Raw genomic sequence first — 25,057 nt, forward strand, 5'->3', positions numbered from 1 at the left:
TGTGTATGTCTGTGTGTGTGTGTGTTTGCTAATGTGAATTGACATCAGTGTGTGATTATGCTGAGTGTAAGCTATTACTCAGCGAGTGTGTATGTGTGAGTAAATGAGTGAAGCATGTGTATGCGTGTGTGTGTGTGTGTTTATACATTTATACATACATATATATCTGTGTGTGTGTGTGTGTGTGTATGTATACACACACACTTTACTTATAAATACACAAATACAAACACACACTATAATGTGTACGTGTGCATGTGTTGTGTGTGTGTGTGTGTGGTTGGATGGCTTGTGTCATTGGGAGGGGAGAGAAGGGGGTGTGATGGCGGACCAGAGCAGAAAGTGACAGCAGCAAGCAGCGCCATCTACAATAGGCATGTATTTGCAAGAATGAAGAGGGGGGGGGGGAAAGAAGAGGAGGAGGACTGACAGTGGTAGTAGTAGGAGGCTCAGCTGGAGGAGGAGGAAGAGGAAGAGAATCTCTACTTGTACTTCTTCTTTTGGTGGTGGTGGTGGTAGTAGTTGTAGTGGTTATGATAGTGTGGGTGTTGGCGATGATGGTGATGATAATGATGATGATGATGATGATGGCAATGGTGGTGGTGGTGGTGGTGGTCACAGATGATCAGTTTGCCACAAGAGATGATGTAAATATCCACTCATGGGGTCTTCCAGTCTTCTTCGTCGTCGTCGTCGTCATCGTCATCTTAACAACCGAATGAAAATGACCAACAAAACTCTGGCGCAGTGGACAGTGGTGGAGGTGTTTGTGGCGACACAGTGTTGGTGGCGGCGGCGGTGACGGTGATGATGATGATGATGATGGTGGTGGTGGTGGTCAGTGTTAGCAGCTTGGTTCCTTGATAGAAATAGCAGCTCCCTCCACCTTGTTGAAGTTCTCTTATAGTTGCTGTTGTAGTTGTTGTTGTTGTGGTAAATGTTGATGTTGTTGTTGTTGTTGCTTGTGTCTTTTTTTTTAATTATTATTTCCTTCTTCTTCTTTTCCTTTCCGAGACGGACGAGAGGCGGGCGGGAGTGTTGGTGTTCTTTATCAAACCCCCAACCCCACCTTACCCACCCACCCCATTCAATCTCGTCTCTCTCTCTCTCTGCCCAACCAAACATTCATTAGATTGTCCTCTCTCTTTCTCTTCATCTCTGTCTGTCTTTCCTTTCTTTCTCTCCACACATCGATTCGTTTCAATCTCACCTTTCACCCTCTCTCTCTCTCTCTCACTATCTCACGTACACACACACTTCCCCCGCTTCCCGCATATACATACATATATATACATACATGTGCCTTTGCCTACTCCAACTACTACCACCAACAACAACACAACCACCCTGTCTCTCTCTCTCTTTCTCTTTTTTTTTCTCCCTCTTTAATGCCCACACTCCCTCCCTCTCATCATCGCTAGCTCCCCGACCATTTCTCTTCCTGATGACTGAACCACATTATAGCGGTGACATTAACAGTGGCTATGAATGCTTATCTCCAAATGTGAAGTTGGGAGTTTGACTGATGGTGAGTGATGGCCCCGGCAAGGGAGTGGAAGAAACACCAGATGAGCCACAAATGCTTTCACCAAAATGTCTGCAAATAAGAAAAAAGAAATTATTTAAAATAAGAGTTCACAATCATGGTTTCTGTTTCTTCAAATACAAGTTTACAATACGCAACACACATTTTCTCAAATAAAAATACAGCAAAATTAGACACACATCTTTGCTAAGATGCAAAGAAACTACAGCCATCACTCCAAATGGATGATGACTTGGTCATATGTACCAATTGTTTAACCCCTTAGCATTCAGATTATCCTGTCAAATGCAATGTTTGTTTATTCATGAAGTAGTTGTATGCTGTCAACTTAATGTGACAGTCCCCTGAAGGGAATAATACTACTGTTGGTTAGACCTAGGAAGCTGCACTGCTTCCTGTCAGCCTTGACACATTTCCTGTGTCCTTATGTTTACAAGAGGGAGACAAACAAGCACCTCCACCCAGCTAAGCCTGCATCCAGAGACATGTTTCTGATGATGAGCAAAGACTCAGAAACATGTCTCTGGATGCAGGCTTAGCTGAGTGGAGGTGCTTGTCTCCTCTCTTGTAAACATAAGGACACAGGAAATATGTCAAGGCTGACAGGAAGCGGTGCTCCTTCCTAGGGCTAAATAGCAGTAGTATTATTCCCTTCATGGGACTGTCACATTAAGTTGACAGCATACAACTACTTCATCGTTGCATAAATCTCTGAGAGATTTAGAAATGTATTATTTCTAAAAAATCGTTTATTCATGTTGTTTTGTATTAACCATGCATTATCTTATGCCTCTGAGCATTGCTTTCAAAATTATTTGAAGGAAAAGCAATGGACTTCAACATGAATATAATAAATGCTTTCCACATTAACTTATTTCTTTGATTTACAGGATTTATGTCCCCTGACCAAATGGTTGGTTGAATTCAGTTTAGACCCTCATGGATCAATGAAACAATCAAGTGTGTCCACCAGGCTACATGTGTTTAAAAAACCACATCATTAGATTGTTCATTTTTACACCTGTTTTTCGATGCTAGCATGGGTTAGATGGATATATATCACTGAATACGAGGTGGTGAAGCATGGTCTTTTAGCTTTGGGCTTCATAGAGGCAATGACTAGTGACTGAGACCTTTGGCGATATGCTGTGCTTGAGAAGACCCATCAAGTGAAGTGAAATCGTAGTCATGGCTAATACTGGTGTCACGTTGCTGGTGCCCCTGCTGGTGGCATGTAAAAAGCACTTTTCAAGTGTTGGGCCTCATGGAGGCAATGACCGAGACCTTTGGCATTATGTTGTGTATGGAAAGAGACCCTTCAAGCCAAGTAAAACCGCAGTTGTGGCAGATACCGGTGTCACACAAATGGCACCCGCGCAAGTGACACATAAAAGCACCGATTACACTCTCAGAGTGGCTAGCGTTAGGAAGGGCATCCAGCCACAGAAAACCATGCCAAATCAGACTGGAACCTGGTGCAACCTTCCAGCTGGCCAGCCCTGGTCAAACTGTCCAACCCATGCCAGCATGGACAACGGACATTAAATGATGATGATAATGTCCCATAGCCTTGATATCATGCGATGGTTTTGAGCAAATGTTACCATCATGCAAGCAGGATCCTTTGTTACCAATCTTCTGTGGAAACTTATCTGGCCATGAGGAAACACTGCCCTACTTGTATATAAGTGATGGTTGGCTACAGGAAAGGCATCCAGCCATGGAAAATCTGCTTCAACAAATTCTGTTCAACCCATGTGGGTATAGAAACATGGATGTTAAATGACAATGATGAATTGTTTTACAGCAAGATTCTTTTCTTGTTGTTGAACCCTTGTTCATCTTCCAAAAAAGGGATCTCTTATTCCACAAGCTGTCAAAAGCACAGAACCAACACCTAATTTATTGCAGGGAGATAACAACAAGCTTCACCACTTGTAGCTCAGTACTTTTTCATGTGAAACATTTAGGATGTAAACCAGGGGTCGGCAAAGTGGTCACTACTGCCCCTTGAAGGTCTACGTGGCTATCCAAGGGGTCAATGAACAAAGAGCAGGACTGGTTCTGCACAAACCCTGTCCAATATGATAATATTCATCAGGCAGGCTGCTCCGTAAACCAAGACACCAGCAACAACACAAACACACTTTCTTCATAAGTCCAGCAACAAAAAGGAAGAGATGATAAGGGACAGGTAGAAGATGCTACTGGAAGTTTTCAGCTTTGACCCTGCACTCAGGGGACAATAGGGTGATGGTCATTATTATGCTGTGTCTCGATGAACCTTCGTTTGTCAAAGAGATGAGAGAGAGAGAGAGTCTACCATCTTAGTGTTCACATCAAAAGGATTCAGGACAGATATTTTTTAATATAAACAGGAGGAATATTTGGGAAAGACAATGAGTATGAAAGGGCTGTTTGTGAAGGATTTCGTTTTTATACTCACTTTGACTTTAAAGCTGTGGGTTTGAGATAGTCGTCGAAGGAAAGTGTTAACACATCAGGTCTGTCTTCTTTTCTGTATTGTAAGCATTTCCTTATAAACGACTGCAAAGAAGAAAACAACACTGAAAATTAGAGAAAACCTACATTCTGTTATGTGTGTGTGATAGTCATTATATAAGGTTGCCTATTGCTGTGTTAAGAAATGCTATGTACATTTTGTAGAAGATAATCTTATACTGAAGAGTTCCAATAAAAATGAAACATGTCCTGAGTTGTCTCCATTGTCAAGGTAATTTTCTTTTTTCTTTTTTGCATGTGCCATGGACCAATGAATCCCACACATAACAAAACAAGATGAAGTGCATAAATATATAAGTGTTACATATATGTGTGGTAGTCTCTTGGGTTCAAGATAGACAGTTCTCCATTTTCTTGCTGTACAAGTTGCACAGATGAATGATTTGTATCATCATCATTTAATGTCCGCTTTCCATGCTGGCATGGGTTGGAAAATTTGACAGGAACTGGCCAGGCAGAAGACTGCACCAGGCTTTTGTGCCTGTTTTTGGCATAGTTTTTACAGCTGGATGCCCTTCCGAACACCAACCACCCAGCAGAGTGGACTGAGTGCTTTTTTACGTGGCACCAGCAGAGGTGAGGTCAGTTTCAGCATGGCTTTTGTTTATAGTGATCAAATGCTTCTGCTGCACTCCCGTCATCAGTTTGACATTACCTGTACAGGAGTACAGTGTGTCATATGTCAGATGCTTAAGTGATTGTAGAGCAACGTGAAATGAAGTGTTTTACTCAATAACACAACGCATCACCCAGTCCAGGAATTGATCTCACGATCACGACTGCAACATCCTAACCACTAAGCCATGCGCTCTCACTGTTACATGTATAATACATATACATTACCTATGTAATGCAAAACACACTGCAGGGGTGCCACAGTTAATAAAATAGAAATAAAATTTACAGATTTATTATTTCTCTGCTGCTGCTGCTGGGTACCAGATGATCTTTGACCTGTATTGGCCAGTACAGGTCATGGAATACAGATTGTGAAGATGGAAGTTTGGGTAAGAAGAAGAAAAGAAAAAGTAATTACAAATAAAAAAACAACAACAAAATGAAATGGCCATCTGGTTGGTTGAGGTGGTTCATACCTTTGCTTCACTACTAACTGGCGGTCTTGAAGGAAATTCTACATCTGTAGCTTTCAATATCGTGTTTTCTTCCAGAATGGCAGCTTGAGACAGATTGTGCCCAAAAGGCTGGAAAGATACAATAAAAATATAATAATAATAACAATAACAACAACAACAATAATAATAATCCTGCGTATTATAGGTACAAGGCCTGAAATTTGTGGGAGGAGAACAGTTGATTATATCAACCCCAGTACACCACTGGTACTTATTTTATCGACTTTGGAAGAATTTGAACTCAGAAATGTAAAGACAGACGAAATGTTACAAACCATTTTGCTTGGCATGCTAACGATTCTGCCAGCTCACTGCCTTAGCAACAACAACATCAACAACAGTTTCAAATTTTGCCACAAAGGCAGCCATTTTGGGGGGAGGGGATGAGTTAATTACATCGACCCCAGTGTTTCACTGGTACTTAATTTATTCACCCCGAAAGGATGAAAGGTGTAGTGACGTCATTTTGAGAGTTTTCAGCACGCATGCACGGGTCGGAATCTTCTGGAAGGCCTCCGGAAGTTCCTTCAAGCGCATGCGCTGAAAACTGGCAGGAAAAATTTCATCGCGTTTCTCGCTAGCGTCTTTGACTCGAGGCGCAGCCGTTGAACATTGCAGATGTGTTTTCACTAGCAGTTTACCTACGCCCTTGTCCCAGACGCATGGGATTTGACCAGCTCTGTTTCCTGCTGGAGTTTCTGTGAAATTGTTTCTCACAAATGTTTAATCAACTCTAGTTTTGCTATTTAATTACCAACTCATATCTTCGAGATGTTTCAATTTATATATTTCAATTGTTGCTGACTGTCCTAATGAACATTTGTTATATGTTCATGGTTAAAGTCTATTTGAATGCACCAAAAGCAAGAAAAGCAAGAAAAAAGATGACTACTGTACCTTTTTACCATATAGGCACTGGTAAAATATCACACCAACAGACCAAACATCCACTCGGGAAGAAATTTTCGGAGGAGTCTTGCCAACCACAAAACATTCTGGTGGCAAATACCTGGCAAAAAGAAAAACAAAATTAGGATTAGAACAGTGAAGTCAAAATACGGCTGGTAGCTTTACAACGTCTGATGATGTTTCATAGATTTGTTAGCGTAATCCTTCAAGCCAGGCAGAGGCAGCCTTTTTCAAGAAGTGAGCAACATAAGACATGGTCCATCATCAGATGGACCACACTACAAAAAAAATTTAAGATAATTTTTCCATAGGTGTGTCCTATAGATTTGAAATCCATAACTAAACACTGCAAAGCATTTTGTTTGACGCACTAACAATAGTGCCAAGAGAACATCTTCAAACACATTCAGACACAGGTTTACCTGTTGATTCCAAAACGAGGTAGACGAAGAATGCCAACTGTTTCACACAGATAATGGTACACAACAGATTAAAATGTAATCCTGTCAAGTGTTTACAAACAGAGACACACACAAAAACCATTCATATGCAAACCTGAATAAATATTATTATACATACCAGTAAGTACCAGCACCTTGAGACGTTAGGTCCATGCCTGCATCAGAATAATTTTCATCATCCATGATCTTGCTTAGACCAAAGTCTGTAATTTTAATCTCTCCACTCACTGACCCACTCCCTAGCAGGATGTTACCTGGAAGAATAGAAGGAAAAAAGAAATGGTTTTCACTGATTGTTGTGGAAGACATTTGACAGCTGGAGAAAGAGAGAGAGAGAAAGCTATGCTTGTTTAGATATGTAGATATGTAATGAGACAAGATCAGGAAACTTGGTGAAAATGTACTCCAGGTTGATTACAGAACAATGATTTCGTCATTTATTGGTCTACTGTAATGGTTCTTAACAGGGATGTGCTGCCTGGGTAGGCAGTGCCTACCCTGAATAAAATAGATCGATAGCAACATTTTCCTTATATAGCAAAATATGCACCTAATTCATTAAAATTATGAAGGTTACCCTGATTACTATGCACTAGTCTTTTGGTCTACTATTCAGAGGTTTTTGTACCAAACCAAAATAAAATAAAATATGAAAACGCTTAAATATATTTCTGCTGCTATCTAATGACCACCTCCTTCGACACCTTGTGGGTGGCTAACCTAAGGAATGGTTACTTACCAGGTTTAAGGTCATAATGTATCACAGGTGGCTTAATTTCATTTAGGTATTTGAGAGCACTGACAGTCTGACAGATAATGGAGCGTGCCTCCTTTTCGGGAATGCACTTGTTCTGCTTGAGGTAGAAATCCAAGTCGTTGCCATCACAGTATTCTAACACAGTACAGAAGCTGAAAGTAACAAAAACAAAAAAACAAATATGAAATCAGTGCAGATATTGGTGTTATAATAATAATGATAATAATAATAATAACAACGTTTCCCTAAAAGAAATGGAAAAACTTTCAAAATACAAAGACCTGAAAATAGAGGTAACTCAAATGTTGAATCTAAAAACAGAAGCAATTCCTATCAGAGTAAGTGCCTTAGGTATAATAAAAAAATATTCAGACAAATACATAACAAAAACACCAGGACTTACAAATATATATAACATACAGAAAATTACACTACTGGACACTGTACACATCCTACGCAAAACACTTTCAATACAGTAACCATAAGAGCATCACAGCAAACCACAGCACATACCCAAGGCACACAGAGCTGCGCTCGGTAGTGAAGTGAAAGCATGTTATAAAAATAAAACTACTGAACAATAATAATAATAATAATAATAATAATAATTCTTTCTATAGGCACAGGGCTTGAGGGAGGTGGGGCGTTTACTCCACTGCTCAAATGGTATTTATCTCATCAAACCAAAAAGCATGAAAGGCAAATTTGAACTCAGAACATTTTGTCTGGCATGCTAACAATTCTGCTTTAAATAATAATCCTTTCTACTAAAAGTACAAGGCCTGAAATTTCGTGGGGAGGGAAACAGTCGATTACATCGACCCCAGTATTTCACTGGTACTTAATCTATCAACTCCGAAAGGATGAACAATAACGTCAACCTCAACAGAATTTGAACCCATAACATAAAGACAGACGAAATACCACTAAGCATTTCGCCTGGTGTGCTAACGATTCTGCCAGCTTGCTACCTTACTGCTTTAGATAATAATGGCTTCAAATTTTCGCACAAGGCCCGTAATTTTTGGGTGGGGGATAGAGGTAAGTTGGTCACATCAACCCCAGTATTCAACCATTACTATCTTTGTTGATTCTGAAGGAGTGAAAAGCAAAGTTGATCTTGGTAGCATTTGAACTCAGAATGTAAAGATGGACAGAATGCTTAGCGGCATTCTGTTCAGTGTACTAACAATCCTGCTACATCTCACTGCCATAAATAATAAGAATGATAATAATTTGTGTGACTGTCGTCACACATACCATTAAGAGTATGTGTGACTGGTGCTTGTCTTTTGCAGTATTTTGAATATGGAAATATTACGTTCAAACAGTTTAGGAATTGATGAATTACCCCTAAAAGAAATGAAGTTATCAAAAAGGACAAAACAATTAATTTTGTTGCTTAGAAGATGCTTAAAATAGTGACAAAAAAATTCATGTCTGGAAGAGGAATTTAGAGCTGTGAGGCCTGGACTAAAAACTGTAATAACAATAAGTTATGGAGTCTAAAAAATGATAAAATATAAAGTTTGAATGATTTAATAGCCACTCACGAATTTGTATCAATTTCAAACACATCATATAGCCGTACTATCCGCGGGTGGTCAAGGCTTTTGTGTATATTATATTCTCTTAAAGCATGTCTGAAACGGAATAAAAGAAATGATTAGATCAGAAAGGAAGCCAAGTAAACGACAGCATGTTGAGTTATCTCCCTTAAAATGCGTACTCAATTTTACAAACTATGTACACACACACAATGTGTGTGTGCGTGTGTATAAATATAAATATATATATGTGTATATATATATATATATATATATATATATATATATACACACACATACATATGACCTCCCTCCCCCCCTCTGTATGCATATGTGTGTGTGTGTGTGTGTGTGTGTGTGTGTGTGTGTGTGTGTGTGTGTGTGTGTGTGTGTGTAAATGTTCTGCCGTCATTGATTTTGAAAATGACCAGATTAGCAACTTTTCTCTTTGTGGGTCTTGAGATGGCTTATCAGGCCTAAAATCCTCGGTTACAGTGGGAGCAGATAATAGCAGAATCAGGATTTGGTGAGACTCTTGCTTACCATGTAGAAGACCTCTTCTCTTTTGTTTCTCTGATCACACACACACATATTCTCTCTCCCTCGTTTTGTGTGAAAAGTGTAATAATAACCCTTTCTACTATAGCCATAAGGCCTGCAGTTTTTTGGGAGGCAGGGTTAGTTGATTACATCAGCCCCAGTGCTCAACAGCTAATTCATGTCATCAACACCAAAAGGATGAAAGGCAAAGTTGACCTCGGCAGAATTTGAACTCAGAACGTGAAGCCAAATAAAATACTGAAATATTGCCAAGCATTTCGCCTGGCACACTGATGATTCTGTCAGCCTGCCACCTTACAAATTTTCAATAATAATATAAACTAAATATATAGAGAGATGTTCATATTGAACTCTGTAAAGAAAATTCTAGATTTCTGCAAGATAAGGTGTCTTTTACAAGAAACTTTCTAAAAAAATTATCTGGTAAAACAAATGTTCTTCACTAGTTTCTATATGTTATAGTATGTTTATTTTTTTAATATGAATAAATTCTCTCCCTAAAATAGTTTTTGGTTTATTATTTAATGTCCTATGAAAATAACAGTCTTGGAAAAAATATAGGCTTGGACCTACAACTTTTTCAAAAATTATACAAGAATTCTGCAATGAAATAATCTGGGGATTTGCTGTACTATGTCATAAGCATCAGTTGATAAAGGCAATTAACATTGTTTAATGGTAATTAAGTCTTTATTTTCCAATATCAAATGAAGAAATTAACAAAACAGAGCCATATAACTTTTAAACTCTTAAAGATTCTAAATAATGAAATATGTAGAAGGAGGATTGCTATTGTCAAATCATTACAAAGTAAAAGGAGACTGATAAGTATAAAGATTTTTATGTATGTATGTGTTTGTGTATATGGGCGGGTGAGTTTGTACAGTGTGTGTGTGTGTGTGCATATACATATATACTTTATTATTATTAAGGCTGCCAAAATGTAACAAAAAACTGCTACTCGGAGTTGCACATTCCTATTCGTCGGACAATAAAGCATATTACTCTACCTCTGGTATTTGAGTACTATTTTTTCCCCACCTTGCTTCGCATTTACAAGCTTATTTTGGTATATACATACATACATATATTATATATATATATATACCAAATGTACGTGCCACACACTAGCTCACTCCTGCCATCAAATTGACATTGTTTGAACAGGTGCACCAAGGTGTACCATGCGTCAGGTTGTCTAAGTGATCACAGAGCAATGTGAGATGAAGTGTTTTAATCAAAAACAAAACACACCACCTGATCTAGGAACTGAAACTATGATCCTGAAGTTGTGAGGTCATAACCCTAACCATTAAGCCATGCACCCTCTAAATGTAAATAACAATAATGATGATAATAATAATAATAATAATAATAATAATAATAATAATAATAATAATAATAATAATAATAATTATTATTATTACTATTATTATTATTGTTATGTTTAATATGAAACATAGCTACAAATTTGTGGAGGGGTAAAGTTGAATAAATTGATCTCAGTACTTAGCTGGTACTTCTATGTACTTGCACAACTACTAGAAATAGCAACCAAAGTTTTCTCAGCAAGGTATTGTTTACTATATCTATCTGTATTGTGTTGTATAGTTAAGAGAGGCACTATTTACTTTACACATTTGTAATATTTTGCAAGGTGGAGAGATGTACTGCTTATTGTACTTATGTTTACCATGTGACTCTATGAGTCTGTTAGAAGTGGCAGATACACTTACTTGATATAATTGGCTTTTTTATCATCTTTCCAGTCTTTGTTAAGCTGATGAATTTTACAGGCAACATATCTCTGTTCTTTTAAATCAAACCCCTGAAACAACAAAGAAAATAACGAGAATTATTATTATTACTAAGAAAATAAACAAAAATTTAATTATTATTAGCAAAAGATATGACGATGATGATGGTGATGTCAGTGGTTGTGGTGGCAGTAGTAGTAGTAGTAGCAGCAGCAGCAGTAGTTCTTTCTATTATAGGCACAAGGCCAGAAATTTTAGAGGTGAGGCCTAGCAAAGTCAACCTTGGTGGCATTTGAACTAAGCATTTTATCCACCATACTAATGATTCTGCCAGCTCATTACATAATAATAACAATGATCGTTTCTACTAAAGGCACAAGGCCTGAAATATTGGGGGAGGGGACCAGTCGATTACATCGACCCCAGTGCTTTACTGGTGCTTAATTTATCAACCACGAAAGGATGAAAGGCAAAGTCAACCTCGGCAGAGTTTGAACTCAGAATGTAGCAGCGGACCAAATACTGCTAAGGATTTCACCCAGCGTCCTAACGACTCTGCCAGCTTACTGCCTTCATTATAATAATAATAATAGTAATAGTAATAATAATTATAATAATAATAATAATAATAATAATAATAATAATAATAATAATAATAATAATAATAATAGTTGGGGACAGCTAGGATTTTGAGACTAATACTTGAATGTTGAATGTCTCCTTCGATAATAAATAATCAAGTATCAAAGGTTACAGTGTGCAGAAAGAGACCCTGTGAGACCTCTGATAACAGGTTGCTGTTGGCTTTCACAGAATCAACTAGAACAAACAAGACTGAGCACTCTGAGAAGTAAAACAACAACAACAACAATAATAATAATAATAATAATAATAATAATAATAATAATAATAATAATAATAATAATAATAATGGTTTCAAATTTTGGCACAAGGTCAACAAGTTCAGTGGATGGTGCTAGTCGATTTCATCAACCGCCAGTACTCAGCTGGTACTTATTTTATTCAGCCCAAAACGATGCAAGACAAACTCGACCTCGGCAGAATTTGAACTCAGAATGACAAAAATGCCATAAGCATTTTGCCTGACGTGCTAACTATCTTGCCAGCTTGACACCTTATAATAATAATAATAATAATAATAAATATCCCTGATGCAATGCCAGGCAGTAGCTCTCACGGCTTTTGATCTTAACTGATCGGAAGTGTTAATATGTTCATGTTTTGTCTTGGTATAAAAGATGGGCTACAGCAAATATTCTGTTCAAGACCACTGATTTGCTTGACCATAACCAGTTGACCATGTCCCTTACTGGTTGACAATATGTGCACCTCTGATAACAAGCAGGAGTATTGGGGGAGCATCACAGCCATGTGTCGTTGGGGATTCTTTGGGGTTTAAATAAATCACCCCTGGAAACATGGGTACTTTGTTCATCATCCTTAAACAACCTTTATTCAGGGACCTTTTGAGCGGGATGGGCTACTCGATCTGAAGAAAATTCTAACTGGGCATCACCCACAGGGTCATGCACTGTCTATATTGATATGAGGTCACCATGTCACACACATATAGTTGTGATGCATGTGCCTACTGTACCCTTATTAGATGGGTAGTCACAATGTGCATATTGGGCTTTGTGGTCACTTTCATGGCGTGCCATGCTCTCTCTCTCAGTAACAGCAATAATATACAAGCATACACAGAGAAAGATAAAATTAATGTTCTAGATCTAAATTTAGCAACTCTAGAAACTAAACGAGAAACTGCTTGCTTTTTTTTCTTTTTTTTTTCTTCATGTGATAACATTAGTTGGTGATGTCAGATATGGTCTGGGTCAGTACAGACCCAAACTTTGTTGTATGAAATAACAATGTCTTGCAAATTATTTATAGTTCACAATCCTGGGCTGACATGATGAGCAATGCATGTGTGTGTGTGTTTGAGTGTGTGTGATTGTGTGGAGGAAATGATAAAAATGGTTACATCATTACACAGGGAGAAAAGTGAAATAGTTCTTCTTTTCTTCTTCACTATTGATTGAAAAGAAAGCTTGGCTGAAATTGAGACTGTTGCACACTGACAAAACGTATATCTGTATCTATATATGCTGGATGAATCAATAAAACCTCCTAACAATAAGATGTAATTCTATTCAGGCTAATACAAGAGAATCTCCAAGTTCTCAAAAACTCAATAATAAAACTATTGTGAGAGAGAGAGAGAGAGAGAGAGAGAGAGAATGAGTGAGAGAGAGAAAAGATACTCAAGGGAAATTTGAATCAATAAAGGGCCAAAGTAACAAAAAGCATGTTCAGGTGAAATGGTTGTGTGATTAAGATATTCGGCTGTATCCTCATGGGATGTTAGAGGTAGCACTGCCTTAGGGCAGGGGCACACTAGGCTGTTGCCTGAGGCCTCACAGGTTTAGGGGCCCAATTCTGATTTCTTTTATGCAGTGGGGTTGCTGTCAATACATAAATACAATAGGGTCCAGAGTATTGATTGGTCCTGGGGACCTATAATGTTGCTAAGACAACTCTGATTAGAGGGTTATGGAATTAATGACAGTGTGCTAACGAAGGAGAGAATACTCTTTATTACTGAAATGAATTCTGGCCACAACAGATCATTTACTACTTCAATTCATAAACAAAAACATAAAAGTAGTGAAAAAATAAGGTGTATTTTGGCTTTAGTTTAATTCACATAACGAACTCCTTAATGAATTACTACAATATGAGGAGACATAACCCCAGTATTTAACTGGTACTTTATTTTGAGATGAAAGGTTGACCATACTACAACAGAGTTGGAGCTGGGTGCAGCTCTCCAGCTTACCAGTTCCAGTCAAACCGTCTAACCCATGCCAGCATGGAAAGTGGATGTTAAATGATGATGGTGATGATGGAATCTGGTATAACTCCCATCAAACCATCCAACCCATGCTAGCATGGGTCAGAGTTTATTGGAGCAGATTTTCTATGGCCAGATGCCCTTCCTGTTTCCTAGCAAGGTAATATTTCCCCATGGCCAGACATGTTTTTGCAGAGTATTTGAATTGAGTGACGCTACTTCTATGACAGTGACACTCATTTACGACTGTTATGCGATGTCAACAAAAAATAGACACAACCATATAAATGTGGGATTATGACGGGCATCCAGCCATAGAAACCATGTCAAATCAGACTGGAGTCTGGTGCAGCCCCCTCAGCTTGCCAGCCCCGGTCAAACCATCCAACTAATGTCAGCATGGACAACAGATGTTAAATGATGATGATGATATGTAAAAATGACCATCCAAACGTGGTCGATGCCAGTGCCCCCTGACTGGTGCCCATGCCGGTGGCACGTAAAAAGCACCCACTCCACTCTCGGAGTGGCTGGCGTTAGGAAGAGCATCCAGGTGTAGAAACCTTGCCAGAACTAATTGGAGCCTGGTGGAGCCTCCTGGCTGCCAGTCCTCAAAATTGACCAACCCATGGAAAGTGGAAGTTAAACAATGACGATGACGATGATATATATATATATATCACTCTCTGAGTGGTTGGCGTTAGGAAGGGCATCCAGCTGTAGAAACTCTGCCAAATTAGATTGGAGCCTGGTGTTGCCATCCGGTTTCACCAGTCCTCATTCAAATCGTCCAACCCATGCTAGCATGGAAAGCGGACGTTAAACGATGATGATGATGATCACAGGGGGAGTTTTGTGTGTGTGTGTGTGTGTGTGTCTTGGAGACTTTGTTGTGTGTATGACTTGTTTCCTAAACAACAAATATTGTTTCAAAAATATTATCCAAGATACTTACCTTATGTACCTCACTAAAACCACCTTTTCCTAACAAACACAGCAGCAAATACCTTTCATTCAATATGGGATGATCTTTAAATCTGAAAAACATGTTAGAGCAATTAGTTTAATAACTCATTAGTCATGCTAACAAAATAAACGATGCTGAGGAGGAGGAATCAGATTAACTCTTAAGTGAATATCTGAGTTAACGAAGTAATCATGCAACAGAAGTCATTTAGTCAACATTACTATCACCATATTTCTGCTCACACTCACTGCCATGTCTCAATTAATTTTGAAAACATAAATTTCATAAATTAACTTTGTCGTTATTAAGCTGGTGCTTAGACCATAAATTAGCATGGAATTTTGATGAAAGGTTTTTTTTTCAACTTTGATGACAATCTTTTTAAAACAGAGAGTCTGTCTTACAGAACCCAGGGCAATTTCAGGTGGGTTGGCATCAAAAAAGGCTAAAGCACATATATATATATATATATACATATAGTTAATTCAAGGAAGCTACATCCTCATTAGGGATTATATAATCCAAGGTATTCTACTGGCTAATCCCTATCATATAATGTGAAAGTCACTGGTATATGTTAGGGGTTATTGAAATTATAAATTATCAATATTGAAGGAAAAAGAAAATGGAGAAAAACAAAATGGATGCATGAATAATTTATTTGAATGTTTTAAAATGATGAAAATTTCTTATAAAAAACATAACAGTACAAATAAATTACAAGTTGTAAAGCTCAAAAAATAAAATAAAGGAACCTACATATATGTTTCAGTCCTATCACCCAGTTGATCAGAAGTTCTAAGCATTTGGTTAAATGCTAAGAAAGGTATCGTATTCTAACTATATGGGGGTAGGACTTCTTCAGGGTTAATTATGAGCTTATGGAACTTGGGTAATCATTTTTCTTTTGAAGGATGCATAGAGAATATATATATATATATATATATATATATATATATATATATACACATGGTCAATTCAAATAAACAAAAAATAAAAGAGAATGAGAGGATGTTCACAAGGAATATAAGTTTGACACTCAGTAAAAAGAATTTTTAGTCAAATTAATTGACCCCACTACTTATTAAAAACTTTTTTTTTTTGAAGTCTGACAGTTTTTCTATTGGTCACTTCTGTCAAAACTGCTAAGTTACAGGGATGTTAACACATCAACACCAGTTGTCAAGTGGTCGTGGTCGTGGGGGACAAAGATGGACACAAAGACACACACACACACACACATACATATATACAAAGGACGTCTTCCAGTTTCTTATTTCTTTATTGCCCACAGGGGGCTAAACATAGAGGGGACAAACAAGGAGAGGCAAGGGGATTAAGTCGATTACATCGACCCCAGTGCGTAACTTGTACTTATTTAATCGACCCCGAAAGGATGAAAGGCAAAGTTGACCTCGGCAGAATTTGAACTCAGAACGTAACAGCAGACGAAATACCGCTAAGCATTTCGCCCGGTATGCTAACGTTTCTGCCAGCTCGCGGACTTCTTCCAGTTTCTGTCTACCAAATCCACTCACAATGCTTTGCTCAGCCCAAGGCCATAGTAGAAGACGCTTGCCTAAGGTGCCACACAGTGGAACTGAACAGCACAAAACATTTATACACACACACAAACAATAGGCTTCTTTCAGTTTCTGTCAAGCCAATCCACTCACAAGACTTTGGTTGGCCAGAGGTTATAGTAGAAGATATTTGCTCATGGTGCCCCACAGTAGAACCGAACAGCACAAGACATTTACACACACACACTGAGTAGTTTCAGGCTCTATGGAAATGGTACCTAGAATTATCTTCATTGTGTATCCGTTTCAGCTCTCGTATATGCAAATTTCTTTCCCTCTCCAACTTCTCCAATTCCAGCTGTAAATCTGCATCTTCTTTCTTTAATGCTGCCTGTCGTAATTTGAGGATTTCATCTTGTTCATAATATTCCACCAGCGTCAACCTGGAAAACATCACAAGAGAGAAACAGAAAAATATTATAGTCAAATAGAAAATATTGAAGTATCCACATCAAGCATGCCTGCATTAGATAGAATGTACCAAAGTTATGCAAAATATATAGAGTTATTATAAGCACGCACAAAAAAAAAAAAAATCAAATCAACGATGTACCTATCCATGATTAATATGTTCTGGCAGACTGGGTGTGAAAACTGCGAAATGCTGTTGGATTTTAACACAAGAATGATTTCGCTCTATAAACAATACTTCCTCCAATAACATCAGCAGACTATTAGACACTGATGTTTCATTGTGGTTGTACCTCCTCAGTGGACACACTGGAACCAGAGAAGAACACCTGACAGTAACTATAAGATTCAGCAAACAACACATTTGCTGATGTATGCTAAGGCCTACCAAGATGATAATGAATTTCCTATGAGTATGTAAAACAGTGAAAAAAACTATGTCCACACATGAAACATGCTAATATTGATTATATATTATATGTATCCATATATATTACATATGTGTGTTTGTGTGTATGACTAATGATTAGCATTGTGCTTGAAACTCAAGAGTACCAACGAATTTGAATCAAACTGTTTTAATCCATACATATATGTGTGTGTATATATATATATATATATATATATATATATATGCTATGTGTCTGTGTGTAACAGGTGTCCACATAGTTTCCATCTAAAAATCTGTCACAAGATATTGGTCAACCAGGAAGATCCATGCCCAAGGTGTGCTTCACAGGGAACTCAAACCTAGAACCACATGGTTAGGAAGCAAATTTCCTAAACACACAGCCATCTTTGTGTTCATAGTTCATTGACCCATGGAATGAAGAAAGATCAGATAACATGGGCAAAGCATGAACACAGAACTGAGAAGAACAAATCTAAATGATGGTAACACATATCTATGGTCCAGTGTTCTATGTTGGCTGTCTAAGCTGCCTTAGAGATGTAAATATATATTTCAAGATATAGTTGCATGAAAAAAAAAAAAAAAAAAAGCACCCAGTACAATCTGTGAAGTGGTTGGTATTAGGAAAGGCAAATAGCTGTGGGGACTATGCCAAAACAAACAATTGGAGCCTGGAGCAGCCCTCTGGTTTGTTGGTTCTTGTCAAACCGTCTAACCCATGCCAGCATGGAAAAAGGGGTGTTAAATGATGACAACGATTTTGAAAGGAAGAAAGATGAAACTGAGCAGGGATTTGAAAGTAGTATGCAAGCAAACATAACTAGAAACCACAAGGTATTTTGTCTGATGCTCAACTGATACTGGAGAGAGAGAGAGAGAGAGAGAGAGAAAGAGAGAGAGAGAGAGAGAGAGAGAGAGAGAGAGAGAGAGAGAGAGAGAGAGAGAGAGAGAGAGAGAATAATCGTAATATAATAGAACCAAGTAATATTTCTCGAGTGAGGAACCATCATAAGACAGAATGACTGCCATGGGCAATAGTCACCTTGGCAACCAGATGGCAATGAAAAGTTATATTCAGCTTCCCTCCCCACATCCCTCCAACTCTAACCAGTTGTCAGTAACAGAAGCAATCGATTGGAAGAACTAAGTCTTAACCAAGATTCAGGCAGATCCTACTATTAGTCTTTCAGCATTTAAACAGACCATTCCTGGCCATAATATCCTACCTGTTTTATGCTCAAACTGGCCTATCCTACAATGTCTTGCTAGAAACAAATAATCACATCAACAAAATCTCAAAGTCAGAAGATAAGCCAAGACAGAGAAATCTGACTGCTAAAGGCTAAGGTATCAGTTTGAATATTGTACAATTTTATATTTGAAGACTGAATATCAGCAAATGATGGAGATTTCATCCTAGCAGTGTCTGACAAAGCAAAACAACAACCCTGAAACAAGCCTCTTTGTATAACTAAACAACAGTTTACAACATCATCGTCATCATTTAACATCTGTGTTGTGTGCTGGTATGGGTTAGATGGTTTGACAGGATCTGGAAGGCCCAAGGACTGAACTGTGCTCTAGTACCTACTTTGGCTTGCTTTCTAGGGCTGTGTATACCCTTCCTAATGCCAACCTCTTTACAGCGTGCTATCAACATTAGACAGGTTGCCAAACAATTTGCAAGACTAAAAATACCTCTACCAAATCTCCTCACAAGGTTTTGGTTGGCCCAAGTGGGCCACATGACTAAGAAAACAAGCTAATTTCTCATTAGGCATGCATACCTTTCAGAAAGACACGTAAGCTGCAGGGTGCCAATGACTTGTGCAGATCAACCTTCTAACCACTCAGCAAACACCATTCTATTGCATCTCACTATACAATCTTGGCTTAGTGATGTTGGACTCATGAGCATAAAATTGTAGTTTCAATTCCAGGATTGGGTGACGTGTTGTGTTCTTGAGCAAAACACTTCATTTCATATTGCTCCAGTCCACTCAGCTGGAAAGAAGGAGCGATCCTACAACGGACCAGCATCCTGTCCAGGGTGAAACCAGGAGACTGGCCCTATGCTCCTTAACCCTTTCATTACCAACCTGGCCAAAAAGTTTTTTGGCTCAAATGACTAACCAGGCCAAGTGAATTTCAGCATAAATCTCGTTAGTACATCCGTGAAAACATGTGATTTCACTTTGTAAATAGTTGAGTATCTGACATTGTTTGATGTGATATACAAACTGCGCAAATTTTGGGAGATTTTTTTCTCCACATTTTTTCTTCAGCAATTATTTTTCAACTTTTAAAATGGATAACAGTTTCATGCTATCAGACAGTGATTCTGAATTTGAGGGCTTTTCAATGGAAGATAGGGAGAAATCAAGCAAATGTAATCTTGTAAGCTTGTTTGAAGCAATCACTACAGAAACAAACTATTATGCAGAAAGTAAACAAACCAAGAAAAAAGACAGCTTGTGGTTTACATGTATTTGAGACAAAAGTTATGCAACAGAATTGATTAAGAACCATTTCTTCAATTGTGTCCCTAAAATCACATTAATATGTCGATAAATAAAATAGTTGTTTAATGAAACCAGTCTAAATTTGTGATGCTTTTAGAATTTAATTGAAATTCATAAGGGTTTTAATTAGAAATATAGTAACGAAAGGGTTAAAGGAGTAATGTGGACTAACCAGACAATGATTCTGCTAGAAAAAATAGAATAATGCTTTTGTTTAGAGTTTATCAAATTAACTTTATTTTATCATGTTTGAAGTGGTAAACTTGAAGATGCAGGAATTTCCTGAAAGGATTTCTTTAAACAAAGGATTAAGATTCAAATCTAAAAATCTATCACCATCCTTTATTTAATCTTCATAGTTTTATTTCCAGGACTCCATTGCTGGCAGACATTAAATGAGTTTTCTGAAGCAGCATTTTATAGTGAAATATCCTTCTTGACGCAAACCTGCAAACCTTTTCAGTCGCAGGGACACAATAAAAGGATGTGAAACCCTACTTACCATTTTTCACCTGGTTTCAGAAAGTTTTCATGTTTGGAATTTTTTGCTAACATTGAAGAACTAGGAGGCTTTTTCTTTACTAGGAGCTTTCTCTGTTTTTCAATGTCTTCCCTTTCTGAAGCTATTTTTTCTTGTTGCCTGAAACAAACACAAAGAAAGAAAGACACTCAGAATGTGAGATGAGGGTAACTTTTGAAATACTTAACGTTTACTGGAGACGAGAACAGACCTGTATCAATCAATATGCTCTGGTAATAAGAGATGCACACACACACACATTAATATTCAATGTATGGAGGTGATGGAAATTAACAGACTGATAAATATTATGGGGAATATTTAAATGATTAAGAAGAAGCATTAATAAGATAATCTTTCAAGTAATTGACCTCATCTGTAACGATGTTTCTAATTTGATTCCATCTGGAGACATCTGATGAACATCTGGTGTTCGAGGTAACTTTAGAACCTTAGTGAGGACCGACAGGAAAAAGCCTTGAATGCTTCTTATGGCTTAATCAGATGAAGAAGAGCAGCAACTCTGACTTTTTTTTAGGTTTCTGAGACTGGTTAGGGAAAAAGCGAAGAAGAAATCGCTACTTCTGGATTACAATAGTAGGAAGCAAAGGTGATGAGCTGTCAGAAACGTTAGCATGCCAGGTGAAATGCTTAGCGGTCTTTCGTTTGTCTTTACGTTCTGAGTTCAAATTCTGCCAAGGTCGACTTTGCCTTTCATCCTTTCGGGCTCAATAAATCAAGTACCAGTTGCATGCTGGGGTCGATCTAATCGACTGGCACCCTCTCCCCAAAAATTTCAGGCCTTGCGCCCAGAGTAGAAAAGAATATTAAGTTTTTCTGAGGGCAGAAGTACGGTCTGAATCCTTGCCACTGAATGGACTCTGCTCAAGACAAGCAAGGACCAGACATGTTAAATAAGCTCAAAGGACAGGAATACTGAAGGAAACTGAAAATACACACATGCACACACATGTACATACACATACTTACTTTATTAAATCTGTGAAAGCCCAACCATCTACCCAATTTTCAACAAATGAAGCTCCCTGTCTCTGCGTCACAAACTGCCCCAACCGTAACCGGTTTTCCATGCACTTCTGTCGCGTAGTTTTCTTTTCTAAAAGACTCTGCAACAAAGAACAGTAAAAGTTGGTCAGTTGGGAAAGTAAAAATGAGAAACTGATTAAATGTTACAATATTTTCACCAGTGGTTCTTAACCTGACTGTCAGTGACCCCTTGAGGGCATCGTGAGCTTGCAAGGGGCAGCAAATGTGAAGGAGTCACTACAGAAGTTATTGAGAGGTATACAGATAATACAGTTCTATATTTAAGAGATGAGGAATTGTTTACATTATTTACATTATTTACACTACACTCTCTGAGTGGTTGGCGTTAGGAAGGGTATCCAGCTGTAGAAACTCTGCCAAATTAGATTGGAGGCTGGTGTTGCCATCTGGTTTCACCAGTCCTCAGTCAAATCGTCCAACCCATGCTAGCATGGAAAGCGGACGTTAAACGATGATGATGATGATGATGACATTTGACGGATATTTGTCCTCATCTTGTTTGTTGTTAACACAACGTTTTGGCTGATATACCCTCCAGCCTTCATCAGGTGTCTTGGGGAAATTTCGAAACTGGGTTCTCATTCCTAAGGTATTTTTTGATGCTATTATTATTATTATTATTATTATTATTCAGGTCACTGCCTGGAATCGAACTGAGAATCTTGAGGTTAGTAGCTATCTCAGATATATTGAATAAAACTGACCCTGGTTCCCTCCAAGCCACAGATGATCTTTTGCAGTTAGATTTACAGCCTCTCTCCACCCACCCACTGTCCACTGGGTAAGTCCCAATACATCTCCAACGCCATCTATTTCTCTCTGTCTCTCTCTAACTGTGGCCCTATCTTTCTCTTTACTTCTCTCCCACTTTCGTTCTTCTTCGTCCTGCTGGGGTGGCCAAGTATGTCCCCAATAGTAAGACAACTATCTCTGTCCTTATATCATAATCTAACCTCTTGCCTGGCACACAGACACTTTCTTTGGTTCCGATCCATCTTTTGTCTTTCAAGTTACTTGGCGGCAGCGCCGCTGGTGCCATGTAAAAAGTTGCACTGGTGCCACATAGAAGGCACCTGTGGTAGTGCTATGTAAAAAGCACCAGCCAACTAAATCCACTCACAAGGCTTTGGTTGGTCCAGGGTTGTATAGGAAGACAGTTGTCCAAGTTGCCATGCAGTAGGACGGAACCTGAAACTATGTGGTTGGGAAGTAAGCTGCTTACCACAGGTCCATGCCTGTCTCCTGATCAGGACAACAACTCCTTAATACAGATTGACTCAAAACTAGATGGCTCAGATTACTCAGCATGTTAAACTCTTTAATAATATAAATCTACTCAGAGAAAAGGGATCCCTTGCTGAGCAATCAGTAAGTTAACCCTTTAGCATTTAAACTAGCCATATCATGGCCAAACATTCTACATGTCTTATGTTTAAACTGACCAGTTTCAGCTTCTCGCGCCTACCCTACAATGTCATGCTAAAATTATACAATCATATCACAAAGATCTAGAAGCTTTGAGATAACACATGATTCATTCCAAACAATGTGAATAAATAAGTATTACATTTGACAGAGGAATCTGAATGATAAACGGTCAAACACAGAACTGACCAGAGTTGCTTGACAAGAACAATGCTAATAAATGCAGTAAACAAAACCAACCAAAGAAAGCGAAGCCGACTTACTTTTTCTATTAAAAGAGATTTATTAACTTCTAAACATTTTTGAAGGTTTTCTTTATGTTTTTCCAGTAGTTTCTGTTGTGCATTGAGCTGTCTTCTCAATTCTTCATTTTGCTGTAAAAGAACAAAAGACAAAATCTTAGCAAATAATTACACACATCATCATTAAACGAAAGAAGACAAAAGAAACACAGAAATAGTTTATCATTCTACGGAGGCTGATGTCATGTAGACAGATGATGCTCAGTCAAGCGCCAAATGCTACATTTTTGTAGGCGCAGGAGTGGCTGTGTGGTAAATAGCTTGCTTACCAACCACATGGTTCTGGGTTCATTCCCACTGCGTGGGCACCTTGTGAATGTGTCTTCTACTATAGCCTCGGGCCGACCAAAGCCTTGTGAGTGGATTTGGTAGACGGAAACTGAAAGAAGCCCGTCGTATATATGCATATGTACATATATATGTATGTGTGTGTATATGTTTGTGTGTCTGTGTTTGTCCCCCCAACATCGCTTGACAACCGATGGTGGTGTGTTTACGTCCCCGTAACTTAGCGGTTTGGAAAAAGAGACCGATAGAATAAGTACTAGGCTTCCAAAAAATAAGACCTGGGGTCGATTTGCTCGACTAAAGGCGGTGCTCCAGCATGGTCGCAGTCAAATGACTGAAACAAGTAAAAGAGTAAAAGAAAAGAGTACAAGAGTTGCAGTGTGGAGTTAGGAGAAAAGGAATCTTCATGACCCATAGTTACCACAGTTTAGGGCAATGGCTCTCAACTGGGAACCATACGACACTTGGGGTCCTTATAAGGTTTTGCTGTTATGTGTTATGTGCTATAAATTGCTCGCTCTTCTACAATATCCAGGATATTTCAACAACGTTTTCTTTTTCATAAAATCCCTAATAATATCAAATTATAAAAATATGATAGGATATCTTAAGCATTGAATGGTTATGAGGGCTAATCCAAATAAAATACAAATTAAAAGGGTCCATTATTAAAACAACAGCTGAGAAACACTGGTTTAGGGAGCAGAGTGTTAACAATGTGAATGTGCCACCACTGATAAGAATATTAACATTATCAATCTTCATAAAATCTGTTAACCAATGAGGCCTTGACATGGTCACTCAATTTATTAGAAACAGCAGCCAAATCTCCTTCAAACCCACATTGTACTGTTTTTTAAAAAAAAAAAAAAAGCCAGAGACACTGAGTTTAGGGGACACGATTAAAAAGAAGTCATTGTCTTGTTTTGAATATTTTACATCAACGATCTGCCAGATCAAGGGATTAAGCTAAGGCATTGGGGTTGGCAGAGTTGGTAGAGCAACAGACTGAAGGCCTTGCAGGAACTATATGGATTTTTGAGATCTGAGTTCAAATTTCACTGATGCCAACTTTGCCAGTTATCCTTTTGGGTTTGCCTTGTGGCATATGTCCCGATTCTTTGAATTTTGAGTTCAAATCCCATGGTGGTCAACCTGGGTCGTAGACTGAATTCATTATGCAGTTTAACAGCACCACCCGATATTTGGGTACATTTAGTGCACTCCACTCTGTTGCAATCATTTGGGACCAGGTCACCAGTTTGAGCAATAACTTCTGCCCTCTCTCCTACCTCTCACAGAGGCCCTGGACAAGGTCACAAGCACCTCACTCCCTTTTAATCATCATCATCATGGTGCTCACATGGGTCAGATGGAATTGGCTCAGGCAGATTTTCTAGAGGATGGCATTGCTGTTCTATATTTAAGAGATGAGGAATTATGTACATTATTTACATTTGACGGATATTTGTCCTCATCTTGTTTGTTGT

General features: G+C 38.3%; 1 protein-coding gene across 18 annotated transcripts in view; it reads right to left on the reverse strand.

The window, feature by feature from the left end:
• Positions 1–1,000: 1,000 nt before the first annotated feature.
• LOC106869835 (serine/threonine-protein kinase tousled-like 2) overlaps positions 1,001–25,057 on the reverse strand; it is a 221,815-nt gene continuing 197,758 nt past the window's right edge. For all 18 annotated transcript variants that reach the window (XM_089358012.1, XM_089358005.1, XM_089358008.1 and 15 more), the window contains 13 exons: positions 23,241–23,351; positions 21,475–21,611; positions 20,467–20,604; positions 16,838–17,002; positions 15,025–15,106; positions 11,174–11,265; positions 8,883–8,972; positions 7,312–7,481; positions 6,691–6,826; positions 6,100–6,211; positions 5,164–5,271; positions 3,993–4,093; positions 1,001–1,597 (listed from right to left, as the gene is read on the reverse strand). In XM_089358012.1, coding sequence (XP_089214138.1) covers positions 1,483–1,597; positions 3,993–4,093; positions 5,164–5,271; positions 6,100–6,211; positions 6,691–6,826; positions 7,312–7,481; positions 8,883–8,972; positions 11,174–11,265; positions 15,025–15,106; positions 16,838–17,002; positions 20,467–20,604; positions 21,475–21,611; positions 23,241–23,351 — 1,557 coding nt within the window. In that variant the 3' untranslated portion in view covers positions 1,001–1,482. The remainder of the gene's footprint in view (positions 1,598–3,992; positions 4,094–5,163; positions 5,272–6,099; positions 6,212–6,690; positions 6,827–7,311; positions 7,482–8,882; positions 8,973–11,173; positions 11,266–15,024; positions 15,107–16,837; positions 17,003–20,466; positions 20,605–21,474; positions 21,612–23,240; positions 23,352–25,057) is intronic.

The sequence above is a fragment of the Octopus bimaculoides genome, chromosome 9, assembly GCF_046866305.1.
Source record: "Octopus bimaculoides isolate indiv1 chromosome 9, ASM4686630v1, whole genome shotgun sequence".
NCBI classification, from domain to species: domain Eukaryota; kingdom Metazoa; phylum Mollusca; class Cephalopoda; order Octopoda; family Octopodidae; genus Octopus; species Octopus bimaculoides.